The sequence below is a fragment of the Sceloporus undulatus genome, chromosome 4 (genome assembly GCF_019175285.1).
Source record: "Sceloporus undulatus isolate JIND9_A2432 ecotype Alabama chromosome 4, SceUnd_v1.1, whole genome shotgun sequence".
In the NCBI taxonomy this organism is placed as follows: Eukaryota; Metazoa; Chordata; class Lepidosauria; order Squamata; family Phrynosomatidae; genus Sceloporus; species Sceloporus undulatus.
Genome location: NC_056525.1, coordinates 49,086,613 through 49,109,263, shown reverse-complemented (window position 1 = coordinate 49,109,263; position 22,651 = coordinate 49,086,613). Strand labels below are relative to the sequence as shown.

Below are 22,651 nucleotides of genomic sequence, written 5' to 3'. Positions count from 1 at the left end.
GCAATACGCCTATTCATTTTTATTTCCTCCCTGGAAGCTCTCCAGAAACCAGCAGCTGGTGACTCATGGACTAGCACTGGTCCTTAGACACCACTTTGAATAGCATCACTCTGTGGGGTGAGATACTGAATGTGTGTTCTGTGAAGGAAAGTTATGTAGAATGGGTGTTTTGATGGTTAAGAAGAAGGTAAGTAGAAGCAGACAAATGGAAGTGGGCATTGATTTTGGCACAGTTTTCACAATTATTATCCATCACAGTATTTTCCTTATTACTGCCAGATTCTGAAGTCATTTAAATGGTCAATTTCATGTTCTATTACATCTTTGGGATAGCTTCTCTTACCTGAGTGTGAAAATTTGAAATGGTGGTTGTTTCAATATCCTTCTTGCCAAGGATTTCCATTTTCACTGGAGTGTTAGGAAAATTAAAAGCAAAATAATCCAAGAAGTCTGGCAGGTAGGCAGCTGCCCCATGAACTATAGCAAGAGCATAGTATGCTGCATTTTTTTCATTTTCACTGAATGTCAAAGCAAGAAACTCTTCTGCAAATCTCTCCATCTCCACTGGAGATAAAAATGAGAGTTCATCCATATAGGCATGAAGTATCAGGGCTCCTCCATTTGACTGACGCTCTTCATGAATAAAATTACTAAATTTAGTGCCTGTTTTCAAGAAGCTGTTGCGAACAGAATGTTCCTGGTGGGTAGTAAATGGAGACTGCACCCCCTGGGGTATCCTATATTCCTGCACACCCAAATTCAACTGACACAGCTGTTCATCTTTTAGATACCTAAAAGTTTCCTTGTTCTCTTCCAAGTTATCACTCTCCCCTGGAGTCAAAACCTCTTTGTTGATACGGGTAAGACCAGCACACACCGTCTGTACTTCTTTGTTGTACATTTTCAGATGCCTGCCCCTTGTGTCTTCTCTATGTTTCTTTTTCTTCTTTTTCTTTATTTTCTTTACAATAAGACTGTCAGCTCTCTGGGTCTTTCCATTTTCATCTCGGCTTTCTAGAAATAATAAGAAAATTAGCATTCTATTGTTGCAATATAACCACCCAGAAATACAGTCACAAACATTAGGAAATAAACTCTATATATACTCCCATCCCCAGACAATAGTGTGGGAAACTTGGCATTTTTCAGTGTTTGAATGTACCAGATTAGGAAGTTGATGCATCCAATTTGGAAAATAATGTTTGAGAAAGTGTAACAAAATGGCTTCAAAGTTTTAAGAACACAACTAGGAATTGTATTGGACTGTAAGTCTTCAATTGCCAAACATCCCTGTGTTTTGCTTCAATGGACTATCCTCTAACATTTGTTTCAAGTGTTACTGAAAAAAGAAGGGACAAATGCAACACGGCTTTATCTTTTAAAATTAAGCCTACAGAGTAAAAGCAGGCATGATTTTTCATAATATCATTCCTTATCACAAGCATTTCTCTTAGGCTGCATCTGCACTGCAGAAATAATCAACTTTGACACCTTTTTAATTGCAATCGCTCAATGCTATCGAATTCTGGGAATTGTAGTTTGTTGTGGCACTAAAGCTCTCTGATAGAGAAGGCTAAATGTCTCACAAAACTACAATTCCTACAAGTCCACAGCAGTGGTGTCGAACTGGATTATTTCTGCAGTGTGGATGCAGCCTTAGTCAGCCATACAAACAGCAGCTGGAAAAAGAAGTGTTTACTTCAAGTCATTATACTACTATGCTGCATTGATTTGTGCTATCAGCACCTCTGAGTACCATATATACTCATGTATAAATCGTCCTCATGTATAAGTCGAGGGAAGTTGCTGGATCCAAAATCATGGATTTTGATATGACCCGTGGATAAGTCGAGGGGCAAACACCAGAGGATGTTACAAAAGATCCAAGGGGGAGAAACAAAGCACCACTTCCCTCCCTCTCTGGACCTCTCCAAAGCATCAGTCTCGGCACGGAAAAGGGGAAACAAACCTTGGCGCACAGGCACATACACACACACACACACACACACTTCCCCTTACCAGGAACATCTCCAAGGCTCATGGCTTGCGTAAAGGAGGACAGACCCCACTGTCTCTCTGCTTGTCACCCCCAGAACTCCCAAGGCTCATGGCTTGTGAAAAGGAAGACAAGACCCCACTGTCTCTCTGCCTTTCACCCCCAGGACCCCAAGGGTCATAGCTTGACAAAATAGAGGACAGACCTTTCTCTCTCTCTGCCTTTCACCTCCAGGACTCCCAAGGTTCAGGGCTTGCAAAAATAGAGGACAGACCTTTCTCTCTCTCTCTGCCTTTCACCTCCAGGACTTCCAGGCAAAACAGTGTACAAGCCAGGGCATACATTGCTTCAGCAGCAGCTTGTTAGCTTGGGCTGCGTGGGAAGGCTGAGAGGGAAACAGACACACACAGAGGGAGAGAGGAGAGCGGGTGCTGGGGCTTCAAACAGGAAGCCATTACAAGGCTACAGAGAAAGGTGGGCACTACTTCTTTCAAGAAATTTATTAGCATTAACTCATTGCCCCATACATAAGTCTACCCGTGATTTTGGAGTTCATTTTGGGGCATAAATTTTTCGGCTTATAGTCGAGTATATACGGTATGTATTATATGATTCTGTATTACCACAGGATTCATAACCCTTTCAAAAATCTCAGCTTCCATTTTTTAAAAAAGAAATAAAATCTTAACCCCTTACGTCTGTAAAGCTGCATATGGAGAACTGAGCTGACAATGATAGCTTACAATCAAAAAACAGAGAAAGGCCTTAAAGTTCTCTAGTTGCTGGCTAGAATTTGATTCCTTGTTTCACCCCATGCCTAGAAAAACCAGAACAATATTAACACTGTGTAGATCTTCAATAAAAGTTTGCACTATTTATGTCCATTATGAAATTTGACTTGATACTCAGTGTAGTAATGAAGTCTATAATGGCCAATAAAGAACCTCAGTCCAGAAGTTCTGAAGCTCACTCTCCAAAGTTAATGGCATTCACACTGTCCTAAATGGATAGCTGCCTTGAAGGAAAAAGTGAGAAGTGACAATCTAGGCATGTTCAGTTATCTATCTTTGTCATTTGAGGTGCCAATTTCCTCTATATTTAAAGAAGCTGATATCATCTTATGTTGGTACACCAGTCTTTACCAGTACCATAACAATATAAAAAGAAAAGAAGCAGGGAAGGAATCTAGCAACAGCTTTAAGACTGATTTAGTTTAGCATGAGCTTTCATAGACCTGTTACAGACTGCCAAAATAAAGCTGCTTCGGGTCTCTTTGGAGGTACAGGGGTACCCCGGGTTATGAAATTAATTCGTTCCGCCGCCGCTTTCGTAACCCGAAAATCTTCGTAAGGCGAAAAAGCCATAGGCGCTAATGGGGAAAAGCCGCGATTTCGTGCGAAATAGCACCGAAAAGCACCAAAAAATTTTTCGTAACCCGAAATAACCTTCGTAACCCGGAACAGTTTTTTTAAATGGATTTTTTTCGTAACCCGGAAATTTCGTAAGGCGGCGCATTCGTATCCCGGGGTACCACTGTATGCTGTTTAAATGATGCATGGGTCCTAAGAGTCCGGAGGTCGCGCCAAAGCCACACTCCATTCCTAAGCACTGGAGTGCAGCTTTGGTGCAGCTTCCGGATTCTTAGGGTGCATGCATCATTTAAATAGCATACCTCCAAAGAGACCCGAAGCAGCTTTATTTTGGCAGTCTGTAACAGGCCATAGATTTCAAACCATGTTATCAGTGGATGAATTCAGATATTAAAGCACAGGTATCTTAGTAGTGATATTATGCTGGGGGTGAAATCTGACTTTAAGGTAATACTGAAAAATGCAAACTGCAATCTCAGCCATATACTCTGAAGAGCTGAATAAGAGAATATAGGTTTGTCAGGCAGGTGATGTGATAGTTCTGGAGTTGAAAACATTCTGCCTACCAAAAGTTGGATCCCTTAAACTCAGAAACTTGTCCTTTGTTAAATGTGCAGTTGTGAAGACTCATATTAATACAGTGAGCTCTTTGTACCTACTGGGGTTTGGTTCCAGGATCATCCGTCAATAACAAAATCCATGGATGCTTAAGTCCCATTAAATACAATGGTGTAGTAAAATGGTGTCCCTTATATAAAATGGCAAAATCAAGGTTTGCTTTTTGAAATTTATATATATTTTTAATATTTTCAAACTATGGATGGTGGAATCCGTGGATAAAGATTCTGTGGATACGGAAGACTGATTGTATATGCCAAGTGCCAAGAAACAATTATCTCCATTCATGCCTCTGCTAATGTTTTGGAATATGTGGAATAAATTCACTGTTCAACAGCGACAGCTTGGATCTCACTGCTCCATCCTTTGGTAACATCCCGAATATCGTAACACATTATACATAGGTCTGACTTTGAATGCTGTTCAGAAATTGCAGCTGGTAAAAAATACAGCCACAAAGTTCTTAGCTGGTGTTATGATTAAGCCTCTGCTTCACTGGCTGCATTGGCTCCCTGTTCATTTCTGGACTCCGTTCAAAGTGTTCATTTTGACCTTTAAAGCTTTTCATAGCTTAGGAACAGATGATCTGAAGAACCACTTGTCTCTACATGTGCCTTTTCATATACAAAGATGTAAAATAGGCCTTTTCTTTACTTGTATCCACAATACACATAGCAGGGGAAAGGACTTGTTCTTGCTGGCTAGCCTAGAATCTACCTTGATTATCTCAATATCAAAGTCTACTTTATTTGCACAGCCTTCTTACATCCTCTGTATGCTATTTCATGCTATCTGGTGGTGATTTTATTTCACCAACTGTTTTTACTTCCCACTTTGATAGAGTGGTATAGTAATATTCTTGTTTAAGTTTACTATATTAGCTGGCCTTGAAATCGGTTGAAAGGCATAAACAACATTTTAAAGTAAACAACAGTAGAACTTTGAGTTGCATTTATTTTTCAGTACAAGTGCCAGCAATCCTAAATCATCAGTACTGATCTTGACAGGTATGCAGTCAGAACTGGTTAGTTCTTGGATGGGAGACCACCAACAAATACTCAGTATTGTAGACCATATTTCAAAGGAAGGAACATGCAAAACTACCTCTGAGTATTCCTTACCTAAGAAAACCCTAGAATTCATGGCTTTGCCATAAGTCAATGGGCGACTTGAAGGCATACATGTGCATGTGTGTGTGTGTGCGCGCACACACACACACCACTTACTTATGTTTAAGAAGAAAATGTGTTTAGGCAGCTAATTTTTACAGTCCGCCCTTGCCTTATGAGGGGGATCCGTTCCAGACCCCCCCTCCATGCGCGTAGGACAAACTGTGCATATACTCAAACCCATTTGTTTGAATGGGGCGTGCCCCTGTGGCGCACGGCGTGCCACACACCATTGCCGCACACCTCATTCATTGTATTAGGGTTTGCTGTTCGTGTGACTTTGAGTCCACGTATGGTGAGCCCCCATATGGCGCAGGTGTACTGTATTTCTGATGGAGAGCAAAACAAGGATGTGGGAAATTTCCTTTTAGAATATAGCAAAACAGAGGGGGAAATGTCAGTATTTCTCATAGATGATACTTCATAAGGTTTCATTGTGCAATAGGCACAGCCACTGCTAGACTGTTCTCTTCTAAAGCCCTAAGGAAAAGTATGACAAGAAGGAAAACCAGCAGCCTCTACAGCAGTGGTGGAAATCATACAGCCCTGTTGGACTACAACTCCCAGAAGTCCTCTCCACTAGCTACACTGGCTAGGGCTTAAAGGACTTGCAGTCTAGTACACCTGGAAGTGCACACAATTCCCACCCCTGCTTAACTGTAGAACTATAGTGGGCCCTTGGTATCCACTGCGATTTGGTTCCAGGACTCCCTGAAGATATCAAAATCAGTGGATGTTCAAGTCCCATTAAACACAATGTTGTAGTAAAATGGTGTTCCTTATATAAAATGGCAAAAATCAAGATTTGTGATTTGGAATTGTGTGTGTGTGTGTGTGTGTGTGTGTTTCAAACTATGGATGGTTGAATCGGTGGATAAAGAATTAGTGGATATGGAGGGTTGACTATATTAGACAAGACCAAAATCCAGAGATCAGGAGAAGGTTTCAAGAAGTAATGCAAAAATTTTCCAGATTATGTAAATCTACTTAAAATGTTTGTTTTAACAAAGGAGTAATTTGGCTGGTGCAACCAACCTGGCAAGGATTTGGTTGTGAGGAACTGAAGTCCCATGCTGTCAAAACTAAATTTGCCATGTTCCACTCCTTAAAGAACTAAAATTGCAGTCAAGCGTATGAAGATGGTAGCCTGGGAATACTGGTATATTTTTTATGATTTGCAGTAGATCAGAAAGGGTGTCCAAACACCCAAACATTTGATATAAAAGGTACAAAAAGAGGTTCTCCCCTTTCACACTTCCTTCCAGCTGACAGAACTCTGAATTCTAGTAAAAAGCAATGCTGATTCCACAAACTTAATCTTTCAATATTTGCTGCAGGTGAATCACACTAGTCTTAATCAAAAATATAACAGAACAGAACAGAAGAAACATTGCATTTGGCCCAATATCAGTTACCTGAAGTAACAAAGAATGAAGGACTTTTCTGCTGAGTATTAGTCTTAAGAACATTTGCAAGTTCAGAACATTTAGAAGTTCAGGCAAATCTGTTACGTCACTGAGGTTCTCCTCAGACTATCTCAAAATAGTCTTTTCATCAAGATCCTAATTCACTTGACTGCACACCTTACTATATGTCACTGATGCTGAGGTAACATGGCAGTCATAACAGTTATTAGAAAGATCAGTGGCAGCCTTATATTGTAATTTTGAACATATTTATCAAAAATATGTTTCTTGATTACAAACTGGCATGCTATAAAAAAAAAGACTAGAATCTAACCGCTTACTATGAACCTATACTAGGACAGTGATTCCCCAAACTGGATCTGTAAATGTTATTTGCAGCTCCCAGAAGTCCAAACAGCATAGATAATGATCTGAATATCTGGGAATTTCAATCTATCCTGAGCAGTCTAAATACTGAATCCCATCTGAGCTTGGAAGTTAAGCAAGGTCAGCTCTGCTTAGTACTTGGACAGGAGACTAGTTAATAGCAGGTGCTGTGTGCTATATTTCAGAAGAAGGAATTGGCTAAGCTATCTCTGAATATTCTTCACCTAAGGAAATCCTGTGAAATTCATGGGACTACCGTAAATCGACAGGCAACTTGAAGCCACATGTTGTTGTTGTTGTTGTGTGCCTTCAAATCGACCCTAAGGTGAACCTATCATGGGGTTTTCTTTGCAAGTCTCTCCAAAGGGGGGGTTGCTATTGGCATTCTCTGAAACTGAGAGAGTGCAACATGCCCAGGGTCATCCAGTGGGTTTCATGGCCAAACAGGGATTCGAACCCTGTTCTCCAGAGTCATAGTCCAACACTCAACCCATTATGCCACAAAGGCGCACGCACACACACACACACACACCATCTGGGGACCCATATTTTAGAACCATTACTGTAGGATAACTTAGTGTGAGGTTACTAAAAAAAGGAACAGTAGGCAATTTCACAAATGAACGTCCTGTAGTTCAATAAATAAACGTGAGACAAAGTGGAAGCAACCTTTGTAGTAGAAGTGAGGCACTGAAGTTTGAGATATCAACCCTCCCACTGGAATGAGAGAACTACTGAAACATGAAAGAAGAAAGAAAACAAGGTAATGTTAGAATTGTTGGTCTATTCCTTGATTGACAACTAGGATCATAGATTTGTTTGCTTAGTAGAGTTAATATGCAAACAAAACTCAGTTAAAACCAAAGATCTGTGCAATGGGATGGGCTCACCATAATGTATCTTCAGGCACACAACACCAAGCATGGTAGGCTCAATCAAGTTCCAGCTGGGAGTCAAAATGGTCACATTTCTTATTACTCAATTAAGAAATAACTGCAATATTTGTATTTTGTTTGGTTTAAACACTGAGGTGTACATGATTAGCAATTGTAGTGTCACAGTTAGAGTCGTCAGCACTAAATTGTACTAGCATTCAAATGAAGAATGCTGAACTGTAAAGGACTTTCTTTTGTTCAAACTGTAAATATTTTATGACAGAACTGTCTTTATAGAAATAAAGAGCCATCTCCAGAGTCATGTACATCTTGAAAAATGGAAGCACCAGCATTTTCAATTGCACTTGGGAATGAAACAGGAAACAAGCTGAATTGTTTAAGTGTTCCCATTCACCAATCCTAATTAAAAGTCCTGCTAATAAGACATTACATTAGTCTGAAAAAAATTGGGCATGGCCATGTGGCAGACAGTTACTACATCCAATGTGCCATTCTTATAAAATGACTCCTCTACATGGACTAAGTCAGCCTTCCACCACCACTTCAGAATCCTCCCATTCTGTGTAAAAGCTGCCAGTGGGCTACTCCTCCAACTCTCAACTCCAGAATGGGACTGCCATAGATCTCTGAAGAGCCTGTACAAAATGCAAATATTATCTGGTATTTAAGTATTATCCATTTCAAATGTAGAAACATAGAATCATAGAGTTGGAAGCAGGACTGGGGAGTGAGAATAAGGAGTAAAGGAGAAAGAGGATTTTTTACAGGAGTAGGAGTAACATTAGAAAAAAATATATCTTATTCCAGAGTGGGACAAAGAGTAACCCCAAAATTACCACTAGTCCCCAGCCCTGGTTGGAAGAGACCACAAGGGCTATCCAGTCCAACCCACTGCCATGCAGGAATTCACAATCAAAGTACCCCGATAGACGGCCATCCAGCCTCTGTTTAAAAACCTCGAAAGTAGGAGACTCCTCCACTTTCTGAGGGAGTGTGTTCCACAGTCAAACAACTCTTATTGTCAGAAGGTTCCTCCTAATATTGAACTGGAATCTCTTTTCCTGTGGTTTGAATCTATTGCTTCGTGTCTTATTCTCTGGAGCAGCAGAAAACAAACATGCTCGATCCTCGATATGATACCCTTTCAAATATTTATACAGGGCTATCATATCACCTCTTAGCCATCTTTTCTCCAGGCTAAATATGCCCAGCTCCCTACGTCATTCCTCATAAGGCATGGTTTCCAGACCCTTCAACATTTTAGTTGCCCTCCTTTGGACACGCTCCAGCTTGTCCACATTCTTATTCAACTGTGGTGCCCAGAATGGAACGCAGTATTCCAGGTGAGGCCTGACCAACACAGAATAGAGTGGCACTAATCTTTTCCTTGATCTAGACACTATACTTCTATTGATGCAGCCTAGAATTGCATTGGCCTTTTTAGCTGCTGCATCATTCTGCTGACTCATGTTCAACTTGTGGGCTACTAGGACTCCTAGATCCCTTTCACATGTCATCTTGTTAACCCAGGTGTCCCCCATCCTATAGCTATGCATTTCATTTTCTCTGCCTAAGTACAGTACCTTACATTTCTCCCTGCTGGAGTTCATTTTATTAGTTTTGGCCCAGTTTTCTAATCAATTAAGGTCATTTTGAATGTTGATCCTCTCCTCTGGGGTATTAGCTGTCAGGAAAAAGCCACATGGGATATATAGTCACAAGAAATATAATATGTATATGAATGTATTTGAAACTAACATGACACAGCAAAAGTTATTGAATTGTCACACAGGTGTTGTAAGTAATGTAATTGGAGAGTCCTGAAAGCCAAGGACATATGAGGCAATGACAAAGTGAAAAGATGCAAATTGATATCACCTGAGAGTCATTGAGTGGACAGTAATGTATGATGCAATGTGAGGGCTAGATTGAGCCAAGTATGGTATGTCAATCATAATGTATGTACACGCCCAGGAGGTGGCAACTGTATAATGAATAGAGAGACAAATGTCTATATAAGCAATAATGTATGGCAATACTTTTTGTGGGTATAGAGGAGTATAGTAGTGTGGGTATTGAGGAGTGTGGATTTTGTGAGTAGTGAATTGTTTTGTGCATAGTGTATATATTAGAATAAAAGTAGATCTTTTTAAGAAGACTACTGTGTTGACTGGTGTCTTGAGAGTTGAACAAGAACCAGCAGACTGCAGAGAAGATTGGAAGACATCTTCAGCCAATACTCAGAGCTACTGGTCAAACTGGTTGTTCTTCCGCTGACCAGGGTGGTGAGAGTGAAAGCCAGGAGAAGAGCTGCAACTCCCATCATCCCTAACATTAGCTACTCCTCTTAATTTGGTGTCATCTGCAAATTTAATAAGCATGCCCTCTATTCTTTCATACAAATTGTTGATAAAGATGTTAAATAGCACTGGGCCCAGGACAGAACCCTGTGGCAGCCCACTGGTCACTTCTCTCCACAATGTGGACCACTGCTGATAACCCTTTGGGTTCAGCCAGTCATCCAATCACTAATCCACCTAACAGTTGCACTCTCTAGCCCACAGTTTACAGTACTAGCTTGTTTTTAAGAACATCATGGGGGACCTTGTCAAAGGCCTTACTGAAATCAAGATATGGTATGTCTACATCATTTTACATATGCATGCACACATACACATTCCCTGTCCTCTACTTTGTTCTTCTCACTGCCTTTGTTTCCTGACCCGCTTCCTTTCTTTCCCTCTGAAACTGTTACAGCCTCATCCACAAAGTAGTCACAACCTAGTCTCAATGAACCACTTGTCCTCACTGAAACCAAATACACACTTCCCTTTCTCTATGGGTCCATACAGACAGGCCAAAATAAAGCTGCTTCAGGTCACTTTGGAGGTACGTTTTTTAAATGACACGTGCATCTTAAGAGACCAGAAGATGCACCAAAGCTGTGCTCCAGTCCTTAGGACGCATTCATCATTTAAACAGCTTACCTCCAAAGTGACCCAAAGCAGCTTTGTTTTGGCCTGTCTATATGGCCCCTATGTTTCACATAGCAAACTCCTTGGTGAAACAACCTGCCATAACTTTTATTGCATATCAACATATACATAGGCATTATGTACATTATATAGATACATAGTCTGTTTCTGTCTTCCACCCTCTACATCCCTGTGTTCTGTGTCATATAGCAGTTAGCATATCAAGGAGATCTATTATTGCTTTGTAGCATAATTTATTAACATAAACTGTGAGTACTGTATTCCACTTGCCCCACACTCCAGGCATGACAGTTTGGCATGCCTATGCTTGTACCTCAGCTGTTAATGTTCCAGTGTTTTCCAAATTACATAAAACACATTTATCCCCATTAGCATGCCTGTACATTCACACACACGCTCACAGACACACCTTATTTCACCCTGTAGGTGCTGGTTCATTATCCACAACAAGGAGCCACTCAAAGACTGCATAACTTTAATAAACTTCAACATCATAAAAAAGAAACATTATTTTACTTTCTTTCCAGATCACAATTATGTAGTTTCATCATGTAGTTTTGGAAAATATTATGAACGTTTGGAAGTTTCAGGGTTGGTTTAAATCTTGGTTGAAACAAAATTACTTTTTAAAAAAACATTGTTGGGTTTTTTTTAAAACGAATTATTCCCATTTTCTTTTAAAGTTTGGATACTATTACAATTTTCCAATCTTCTTACTTGAAGAACAATGACTGCTTGAATGCAAACATTTTAACTTCAGCCATTTTATTGGCAGTTACTTATTGTTATTTTTAATCACTTTTATAGTGCAAGAAAAGTTATTGAGAAACTAATCCTTCAAGTAACATAAGTTCAACCCAAACAAGTTGCTTTTAAAAATCTGCAGAAACTGTTAGGAAAAAACACAGCCACTAAGGGAAGTCAGAAAAAGTATGAAAAAACAGTGCAGCCAGAAAAAACACCATACATAGTTACAGTTATTTTAAGTATGTCTGATCATTTGTGTCACTGCCTGAAATCAGAACAAGTTATCATCAATCAGATTGAGTCCACAAACTCAGAAGTTGTCACTTGAACATGATTTCAAACTACTATTGAGCTCCATGCTCACTAAATTTTGAAGATATATTTTCAGACGTATTTGAGTAAAAAGGAAGCTATAATTATATATTCATATATTCACATTTTAATGCAAGAGCCCCAGTAACCAAAAGACAGTGCTATTTGTAACAAACCTATAAATTCCTTATTTCAAAAACGTATCATATAGAGAGCAATGCTTCAAACTGTGTTGAGAGAGCATTCTAAAACCCTTCTCTTAAACCTTTTGAAAGGTAATTTTCATCAGATTTGACAGAAGGGGTTCAGGTTGGAGAGGACACTTGTACGTGCAGCCTTGCAATGGTAGCTTATTGGTGTTCACAGTTCTAGAAAGGTGATACTGAAGCAAATAAAACACATCAGTGGTTCTCAAATGCTGGTCTTCCAAATGTTTTAGACTTAGATCCTCTGGTTAGTAATACCAATTGTAAGGAATTCTAGGAGCTGTTGAATCAAACCTTGAGAACCATTAAAACAGATCCATGGAGTAAGGAAGAAAGTCATAATAGCTTTTGAACAAAAAATTAGTAAGCTAAATTGATAGATTTCCATCACACCAAAGTGGTCAGATCGCTTGGGTCCAAAACACACTACAAAATAGTACAGTTTGAGACTGCTTTAACTGCCCAATGCTAAGGAATCCTGGGGACTGTAGTTCTGTGAGACATTTGGCCTTCTCTGTCAGAGAGCTCTGGTGCCACAATAAACTACAATTCCCATGATTCCCTAGCAGTGGGGCAGGCAGGGTTTCAACCTGGATTATTTCTGCATTGTGTTTTGGCCCTGAGATTCAAACACCTGAACCTATATTTTGTTTTATATCTGAAGTTCTTTCCTTAGGTATTTTATACTGACATCTTTGACTGAATTGTGGAATAGTGTAAGAATTACTGGTGAAAAAAAATAGAAAGCTGGAAGAGTCTGAGACTTATAATTTATGAGTGGAAGTCAGATTTATTTATTTTTTTGTTCTACAGCTCAAGATAGTGAGTGGTGAGGACTATAGTCCCAAAACATTTGAAGTGCCACAGTTGTTTACCCGTATTTGATAAATATAAATGTTGACTATGACAGACTATAATGTGTTTGCATTTCCTTCACTAAAGGGGGAGAACATTTGGTTTATATCTTAGGAGTTAACATACCCAGGAGAGACGACACTGCAGGGCTACACTCATCACAGGTTATGTTGCCTGGAAAACCAAAAGCTGCCCACTCCTGACAGAGGTTATACATTCCTTGAATCCTCAAGCTAATTTTTTTTTCAGCAGTGATGATAATTCAACATCAGTTTGAAGTTATACACAACCAAGTATCGTGCATCTGTTACAGACAGCTGTGCAAAGCAAGGATGAATCATTAATGTTATTAACTGTCAGTTTATCAAGAGACTACACAACAATGACATAGAGGGGGGGGGGAACGCTTAGATCTACTTAAGAATATTAGATCACACAATGCACTGTCCTATGTTTCTTTTCCCACAGCTACCTTGGGTCCTAATCCAGGAGAAAGGTGATTTATAAATAAATAAAATATATACCAGTGGTGTCACTACAGCGGGTGTAATCTGGTGTGGTAACTCATGGTATAACCTCCTACTGAACTCCTCCCATAACACATCATACAGAATCTTATAAATCATAATTCCCATATATCACTGAATGTAATGGTAATAGGTGTTACATGAACAACTAGCAAAATTGAAATTATACCTTTAAATTACAATATCATACACACAGCCTAAATGCATTTACATATATATATAGTTCCATGTGGCTAAAGTGAAAATTTGGTAAGATATGATCTTTTAAAGAACATTTTAAAAGAAAAAATTGCAAACTAAAAAATTACAATTTCATTAAAAAAAACTTGGGATCTCTCCTTTCTCCTCTCATTCAGCCTCACCCCACTTACACCATCTCTTCAGCATTTTAAAGGTACACAGGTGAATGCCACAGCCTGTTTCTGCCAAAAGGCAGATGTTTGGGGATCAGTGGTGTCACCCCACCTTAGGGTGTCACCTGGTATGGTCCCACACACCCCTAGTGATGCCCCAAATAAATATAATATAAATAAATTATGCTGTAATTGTGACTAATAACTGAAAGTTCCAGAAGACCAACATGACTCATGTTTAAGTAAATGTACATGCATGCAGTACCCTAGAAATTATTTCAACAGAGTGTAGAGGATATGCAGCAACAGTAATACTTTCTCTGTTCAAAATTTTAGCTTTTTAGTCCATGTAGTCCTGCTATGGCACAAAAAAGATGCTGGAAGTCTCTTGTCCTCTATGAATAAAATTCTATTCTAAAACCTTCACAGCTAGAAAAAGAACAATATCAATATCCAATCAAAGAGAAGAGGAAAGGAAGGCAGTAGGAGAGGGTACAAAAGCATTATTCCATCTTAAAATGGTCTGATGGTCACTAAAATATTCTACTACTTCTTGAGCATACCAATTCCTGTACACTGGAAGAGTATACCTTCAATTCCATTTGAATCTCTAGCAAAATCCATGACTTTTACCTTCACAAGACATGCAGGATATTAAAGGCTACCTCCTTTGAAATTGTCAAATCCAGATCTATACTACCCAAAATTGCAGGCAGAAGAGTGACACACAGTACCTACAGGCTTAAGCCCAATTATAACAGACAACTGGCTGAGTAAAAACTTCCTCCACCCTAACTCCCCATCATCTCTCTTTGTACTAGTTCCAATATCCAAGTCATAGTGGGAGAAAAAAGTTTGAAATGATGTGGAAGGAAAATGGGGGAGGGTTTAGCTTCCTCAGTTATTTATTCCTTTTAATGTAAAAGGGAAAGTCCACACACATTTTGGGTAAGAACAAACAAAATATACACATTAACAGCAAATGTAGCTGTCTCCATCCGATCTCATTTGGTCCATAGCTTTCAAAGTAGTAGCCATGTTAGTCTCTTGCAGCTTAAAAAGGAGCAGGGGAGAAAGGAATGCAGTAGTACCTTTAAGACTAAATGGTTTTTATTTTACCACAAGCTTTTGGGGATATAAACCTACTTCTTCAAATGCAATCCAGAGTTATGAAGCAACTACCCAATGACACTGTCAAAACTGTCTGAGTGTCTTCTAGTCATGAGATTTTTGTTTCTCAGTGCCTTTTAGAGCCATGATGGCAAACCAGTGGCACGCGACGCCATTTTGCCGGGCATGGGTGAGGGACAAGGAGGATCAGGCACACGCATGCCCCTTCCTCCTCCTCCCTGCCTTTTCCCAGGCTCCAGCTGTCTCTCCAACTGCCTCATGCACCTCCTCCCAGCCCGCTCCCAGCCTTCAGCTGCCTCCCTGAGATAGCTGGATGCCAGGAAAAAGGCAGGAGGGATAGGAGAAGTGACTGACGTGCTCCAGTTGCTCCTCCCCAGAGATCTTTTCCGGCCTTCAGCTGTCTCCGGAGGAACAGATGTGGGTCAGAAAAGGCCTGTGGGTAGAAGGAATGGGTGCATCCAAACTCCTCCGCTCCCCATGGGGCTTTTCTGACCCATAGGTGCCTCTGGAGAGACTGCTATGGGCCAGGAACAGTCAGGGGGGCTGAGGAATGGCCACATGCCGACTCCTCTGCTCCCCCCCCCCCATGGGCCTTTCCTGACCAAAGATGCCTCCCAGGAACAGCTATGGGTCAGTAACGGCCTGGGGGACAGAGGAAAGGCCACGTGATGACTCCTCCGCCCTCCCCATGGGCATTTCTCGATCCATAGCTGCCTCCGGAGAGACAGCTATGGGCCAGGAACGGCCGCATGCCAACTCCTCCACTCCCCCATGAGCTTTTCCAGGAACAGCTATGGGTCAGAAACGGCTCAGATGGTGGAGGAGCAGCCACGTGCCGGCTCCTCTGTCCCCTCACGGGCCTTTCCTAACCCATAGGTGCCTCCCCAGAGACAGCTGTGGGTCAGGAATGACCATGTGCCGACTCCTCCACCCCCCACAGGCCTTTCCTGACCCCCAGCTATCTCTCAGAGACAGCTGGAGGCCAGGGCAAGGGCAGGAAGAGAGGGAACAACAGCACGCACCCATGGCTACTCCTTGAGCCTTCCCTGGCTTCTAGCTGTCTTTCAGAGACAGCTGGAGGCCAGGGAAAGGGTAGGGGGAAGAAGTCTCGCTTCCAGAAAGCAGAAGCCCCCCCCCCGGCATGTGGACCTTAAAAGGGCTTTCTCTGCCCTTTGCCCACCAAGGCGACTCTGACTATCCAACATGAAGAGAGGGAGAGGGAAACTGAATGTTTAATTAAGAGAAGGTAAACTTTTTAAAAATAACAAGAAAACTTGCAAAGAGAGGAAAATTCAAGTGAGTTGACAAGGACCTCAGAATGCAAAAGAAAATAGGAATAAAAATATGAACAAAAATAGAACACTTGAAGAGAAGCAAATCACATCTGACTTGGCAAGACAGTCAACAGTGAGTGTGTGTGTGTGTGTGTCTTCAAGTCTTCTGATAACTTATGGTGACCCCATGAATTTCATAGGGTTTTCTTAGGTAAGGAATACTCAGACCAATGCATAAAAGAAAGATTAGGTCAAGTCATCCTTGTCTGGTTGACACTAGGAGTTAACTATATATGGATAATTCATTCTCTGCAGCCTGAAAATTCTTTAATTTTACATCTCTTTTTTGCAACAGACTCTGGGTACCACATTCTGGGTAGTGATGGTGGGGAATCAAAGCAGATCTGAAAAAATGGAAAAAAATACCCATTATTGATTTAATAAATCAAATTGCTTTAGAAAAACAAATGATAGAAACTTTGTGCAAACATGATCAAAGTCCTACGCTTTTTGTTTTCAAAGGTACAAATGAGCTACTTAAATGTTCTAGTAAAGTGCTGAAAAACTTTTTTTCAACGTTTAAGCAATTTAATATCTTTCATAAATCTTGGTGTTTAGGATTTTTTCCAGCCATGTACAACATATTGCCTATCCAATTTTCCTCTTCTCCTTTTAGTAACTTCAACGTTATGTGCTAATCAATAAGTTAAACATCTCCTATCTGCAGTCAAGATGCCAGGTATTCCATGTCCTGGAACCACATCTACAGCATTTTGCCATATCATTTTTACATCATGACCTTGCTACCATGCCCCGTATCACAAAGAAAACCTAGAAGTCAGTGTGCCTTGTTCACTTAATGTTATACCCCCAGTAAGAAATTGCGAACTACTATTACTTTAGTATAGACCATTGAAACATTTCTACAGAACTCATCTTTTCTAAAAATTCAGCTTCTATAAACATTGTAGAGACATGTCACCAAAACTGGGCTAACAGACAACCAGGCAATCTTGAAAAGCTCTGAACATCCTTATTTCTACTATACACAGAGATTCATGGAAGAAAAATTTGCATTATGTCTGATTTAAAATTTAGTCCCAGCAGACTGGAGGAGGGCAAATGTTGTTCCCAACTTCAAAGGGGGGGGGGGGGGGGGTCCCAACAATTATCATCCAGTTAGTCTGACATCAATACCAGGAAAGATTCTGGAGCAGACCATAAAATAGAGAATGTGTGAAAATCTAGAAGGCAATGCCATATTCACAAAAAGTCAAAATGGGTTTCAAAGAAACAAGTCATGCCAGACAAATTTAATCTCTTTCTTTGATAAAATTACTAGCTTGATAGATGAAGGGAATGCTGTGGATATAGTATATCTTGATTTCAGTAAGGCCTTTCACAGCCTTTCCCATGGCATTCTTGCAAACAAGCTTGTAAAATGTGGGCTAGACAAGGTAACTGTTACATGGATTAGTAACTAGTTGACTTGCTGAAGCCAAAGGGTGCTCAACAATTGCTCCTTTTCATCCTGGAGAGAAGTGACCAGTGGGGTCCCACAGGGATCTGTCCTGGACCCAGTGCTATTCAATATCTTTATCAATGACTTGGATGACAGAACTGGGAGCATACTTATCAAATTTGCAGATGACACCAAATTGGGAGGAGTAGCTAATACCCCAGAAGACAGGATCCAAATTCAAAATGACCTGAATAGATTAGAAAGCTGGGCCAAAGCTAACAAAATGAACTTCAACAGGGAGAAATGTAAAATAATGCACTTAGGGCGGAAAAATGAAATGCACAGATATAGGATGGAGGACACCTGGCTGAATGAAACTAGGTGTGAAAGGGATCTGGGAGTCCAAGTAGACCACAAGTTGAACATGAGTCAACAGTGCGATGCGGCAGCTAACAAGGCCAACGTGATTTTACGCTGCATTAATAGAAGTATAGTATCTAGCCCAAGGGAAATAATAGTGCCACTCTATTCTGCTTTGGTCAGGCCCCACCTGGAATATTGTGTCCAGTTCTGGGTGCCACAATTTAAAAAGGATGTTGAGAAACTGGAGCGTCTCCAAAGGAGGGTGACCAAAATGGTGAAGAGTCTGGAAACCATGCCCTATGAGGAACGACTCAAGCTGGGGATGTTTAGCCTAGAAAAGGGTAAGAGGTGATATGATAGCCCTGTTTAAATACTTGAAAGGATGTCATATTGAGGAGGGAGCAAGCTTGTTTTCTGCTGCTCCAAAGACTAGGATCCGGAACAATGGATGCAAGCTGCAGGAAAAGAGATTCCACCTCAACATTAGGAGGAACTTCCTGACAGTAAGGGCTGTTCGACAATGGAATGCACTCCCTCGGAGGGTGATAGAGTCTCCCTCCTTGGAGGTCTGTAAGCAGAGGCTGGATGGCCATCTGTCGGGGATGCTTTGATTGTGATTTCCTGCATGGCAGGGGGTTGGACTGGATGGCCCTTGCAGTCTCTTCCAACTCTATGATTCTATGACTAAACTGAGACTGTTGTACTTTGGCAAATCATGAGAAGACATTATTGTAGAAAGCAGTAGGAAGATAGCATTACAGATGAATACTCAAGCAAATAAGCCACAGCCCTGAAGTTGACTAGGTGGCAATTAGCAACAACAACAACAAATGTGGCTCAAAAAGCTTATGCCAAGTGTATAATCAACCCATTCACACTAAGGTTGAAAATTAGTTTAAAATCGAACACACTAGGTACTACATGAAAACCCATTTTCATCTATGTGCAAGCCACAATATTTTTATACTGTTTCCACAAACCATTCTATGATGCATTCTAGTTTTTATTAAGCTGGGTACTGCTTGTACTGAGAGCCTGCATGGTGTAGTGCTGTGGGTGTTGGACTAGGATTCAAGATCAGAGTTTGAATCCCTGTTCTGGCACAAAAAACCACTGGATGTGCTTGGGTATGTCATATTCTCTTAGTCTCAGAGGAAAGCAATTGTAAACCCCCTCTGAACAAATCTTGCCAAGAAAACCTTGTGATAGCTTCACCTTAGGGTTGCCATAAGTCAGAAATGACTTAAAAGCATACAACAACAGCTTGTGCTATCAGTTGCACTAGCACCAGCAAAACACCTCCACTGTTTGTATTTCGGCCCATGCAACATGGGATCCATCCCTGAGTTTCCCGCTAGAAATCTGAAGTTTGGATCTGAATTTGTTACAGCTCTTCAGGTTGCAATCCTATGAGCACATTTATTCAGGAGTACCCCAACTCAAGCTCAATGTATCATATTTCTGTGTAAACATGTTTCTACAATGGCATGTTAAGTAACGTTCTCCCTCTGAAAGGGCACGATCCACTTAGTTCACTTCAGCCATCATAGTTAGAATAGTGGCATTTGGCTCCATTATTCTACTAGAGAGCATAATGAAAAGTATTCTCAATAATAATACACACCACAACCTGATGAGGTTACAGTAATTTAACTCCAAAATTTAATGTGCACTTTTTCAGTAAGACTAAGTCATCCACTAATCTGCCGGGGGCAACTTTTTCCAAAAATATAGTTTTAAAATTTATGGGCATTTAATATTTACACTTCAATTTTCTAAAATTCAGGTTTGATTTCAGTGAAAGTTCTAGGAGTCTGTAGAGAAATTCACTTTACAGCCCTAAGAAGTATGTAAAAGTCTTCCTGCATGTTAGGTCTGAAATAATTTCAGTCACCACCGCAGTCAGTATCCGTGTCTAATAACTTTATTAGCCAAAGGTCATAAACATGTGTAAGCTTTTGGGGGGTGACTCTTTTAACAATTAGCAGGATTTCGGAGTCCCTCATATCCAACTCAACTAGCCTTTCCTCTTTATTCCAATCACCTGTGGAAAATAGTCACAAATCTAAAAAACATTATTTAACAGTTGAAGGAATTAATTTCAGAGCAATACATTTAACAAAGTCTGCAAGATTATTCATGTTCTAAGTCTATCGCGTATTAATATCAGCCCGAAAGACAATATTTTCTCCATTTTTACCAGCCTAGGATCCAGTGTTGGATTACAACTCTGGTGGCGATCAGGGCTTGATTCCCCGCTCTGCCATAGAAACCAATGACTGTGGGAGAGTCACACACTCTCAGCCCCAGAAAGCCCTGGGGCAAAGTTGCCATAACAACACACAACAAATGTACCAACTGTATTTTTTAGACCTGTACAAATTCAGTTCCCTTAAGACACCAATAAGCAAATACAGAGGCAACTTTTATTTCCACAGAGCTAGTTTTGAACAACATGCTGCCTGGATAGAGTAACCCCACCAACATTTGTGGAAATCAAGATCAGCAAACTGGAAGCCAATCTTAATCAAGAGACACAACCCTATTCTGAACGCCATCTCACCATTCGTCCCTTGAGAAAAAAGATGTTTCTGTATGTCATGAGTTTAGGAGTCAGGAAAGCTGGCTATGAAAAGGACAAACATAAGAGGAAGCGGGGGACTGGTGCCAGTGATGTATTCAGGTCTTTTAGTCCAGGTTTCAGGTCAAGTATCAAGTTTCTACCTTCAAGTCTCAAATCCTTACAAGATCCTTTCAAGTCGAGTTTCAAATATGGGAACCAACTTTTAACAGAAAAAAAGGAGACAGGGTGCGTTTCTGGGAGGGAACAAAGTGTGTGAGTGTGTATATATGTCACTATAATGGGCTTGAGGCCTGCATGGCAGCCTGTCCCATTGCACTGCAGAGGGCCTTCTGACGCTTCCCAAATGCCTTTTGGAAGGATCCTTCTGCCTCAAACCCACGGCATAATAAAATGTTTGCTGTTCCCTTCCAAGAAATGGGCCCCTTATTTTGGGGATGGTCTTGTTTGCCGCTGAAAGTGAATGGCACCAGCAAGTCAGTCACTAAAAACACACAAGTCTCAAGTCAAGTCGGTGGGTCATTTTTACCAAGTCGTCAAGTCACTGAAGCCACTTAACTGTATATATACCCAACTACAAGTCAACCTGATTTCTAAGTTGAGGGCAGGTTTTGGAATTAGAGTAGTATATTTTGATACAATTCATGGATAAGTTGAGAGTAAAACTTAGGGGCACGTAATAAAGGATGAAGCAAAGGAAGTTATGCCAAAGGGCCTATACACTTCCAGCAGGCAGAAATGTTTGTGCTCACCCTAAAGGCTGCCTGCTAGAAGGAAAGGCCAGGCACGGGGCAGAGGCAGAAGAGAGCAGAGGGGCCCCTGCTTCTTTTGGGCAGACTGAGCTCTGGGCTTTTGCCCTTCTGCTCAGAGAAGGGGATGGGTCCTTCTTTCAACAGGCGTTCAGGTACAGCACTTACACAGGGCCAGCCAGACCCATGGAGATGGATGGGGCTTCGAGACAGAAAAGTGGGTGGGGATGATAACAACAACAAGTGCATAGATGTCATTGTGATCACTATGATCACACTCACATGGACACTGATGCAAATGGGGCTTTAACACATCGAAGTGTGTGTGTGTTAATAGTCATGTATGTGTGTGTGTGTCATTATTGTGTGGGGGTCCCTCCGTGGCTCACCTCTCTTCCCCGGCCGTCCCCCCGCCGCCCCTTCTCCGGCCCGCCTGCCCTTGTGGGGCTTCTTCTTCTCCCCGAGCTCGGAGCGGTGCCTGTGCCGGTGGTGATGCCGACGCTGCTGCTCGCAGGGCCGTGCTTGGGGCGCCAGGCTGAGGGAGGCGAAGGCGAAGAGCGACGACGGAGGAGGAGGAGGAGGCGGCGGTGGCAGTGGCGCCTGCTCCGCCTGAGCGGGCCCCAGCATCAGCGCCGTCGTTTGGCTGAGCTTGGGCCTCTTGCAGAGCTCCCCTCCGGACGGGCCCTTCCGCTTCCTCCCTCCGCCTCCTCCGCCGCCGCCTCCTCCCCCCCTCGGCCGCCCAGACCTCTCTCCCAGCGGCTTCTCTTCCACGGCGCGCACCGCAGCGACCTGCGCAGCCATTTCGCCGTCTCCCTCAAACACATTTAAATGGCCCGAGCGCCAGACGACGCCACTGCGCAGGCGCCGCGCGGTGGACGCTGGGAGCGGAGGTCCGACAAGGCGCCCGTCGGGAGCGATAAGTTTAGAACGGCCGCGCGCATGCTCGGAGGCGCAGGGGCCGCTGGGAAGTGTGGTTCCTATAAGGAGCAGGAGTAGTTCTGGCTGGAGAGGAGCGTGCGGAGAGGCACGCAGTGCGGCCCAGTCACGTGGCTTGAAGGGGGAGGAGGGGGAATGGCGTCGCGTGGGTGGAGTAGCGCGCATGCGCACTTTGGCCCGCCGTTGGCAAAGCCAAGTTGCGACCCTAAGGCAAATGCCTTCAGAGGGGGTTTGCCATGGCCATCCTCTGAGGCTGAGAGAGTGTGACTTGGACAAGGGGTCTCTGAGCATGCGCAGAGTGGGCTCCTGTTTCCTGA

General features: G+C 41.9%; 1 protein-coding gene across 1 annotated transcript in view; it reads right to left on the bottom strand.

The window, feature by feature from the left end:
- Nucleotides 1–22,260, bottom strand: part of LOC121928867 (lysine-specific demethylase 9-like) — a 33,454-nt gene extending 11,194 nt beyond the window's left edge. Inside the window, exons 1-2 of the mRNA XM_042464150.1 lie at nt 21,788–22,260; nt 344–1,014 (exon numbers count right to left, since the gene is read on the bottom strand). Coding sequence (XP_042320084.1) covers nt 344–1,014; nt 21,788–22,199 — 1,083 coding nt within the window. The 5' untranslated portion in view covers nt 22,200–22,260. The remainder of the gene's footprint in view (nt 1–343; nt 1,015–21,787) is intronic.
- Between the last annotated feature and the right edge of the window lie 391 nt (nt 22,261–22,651).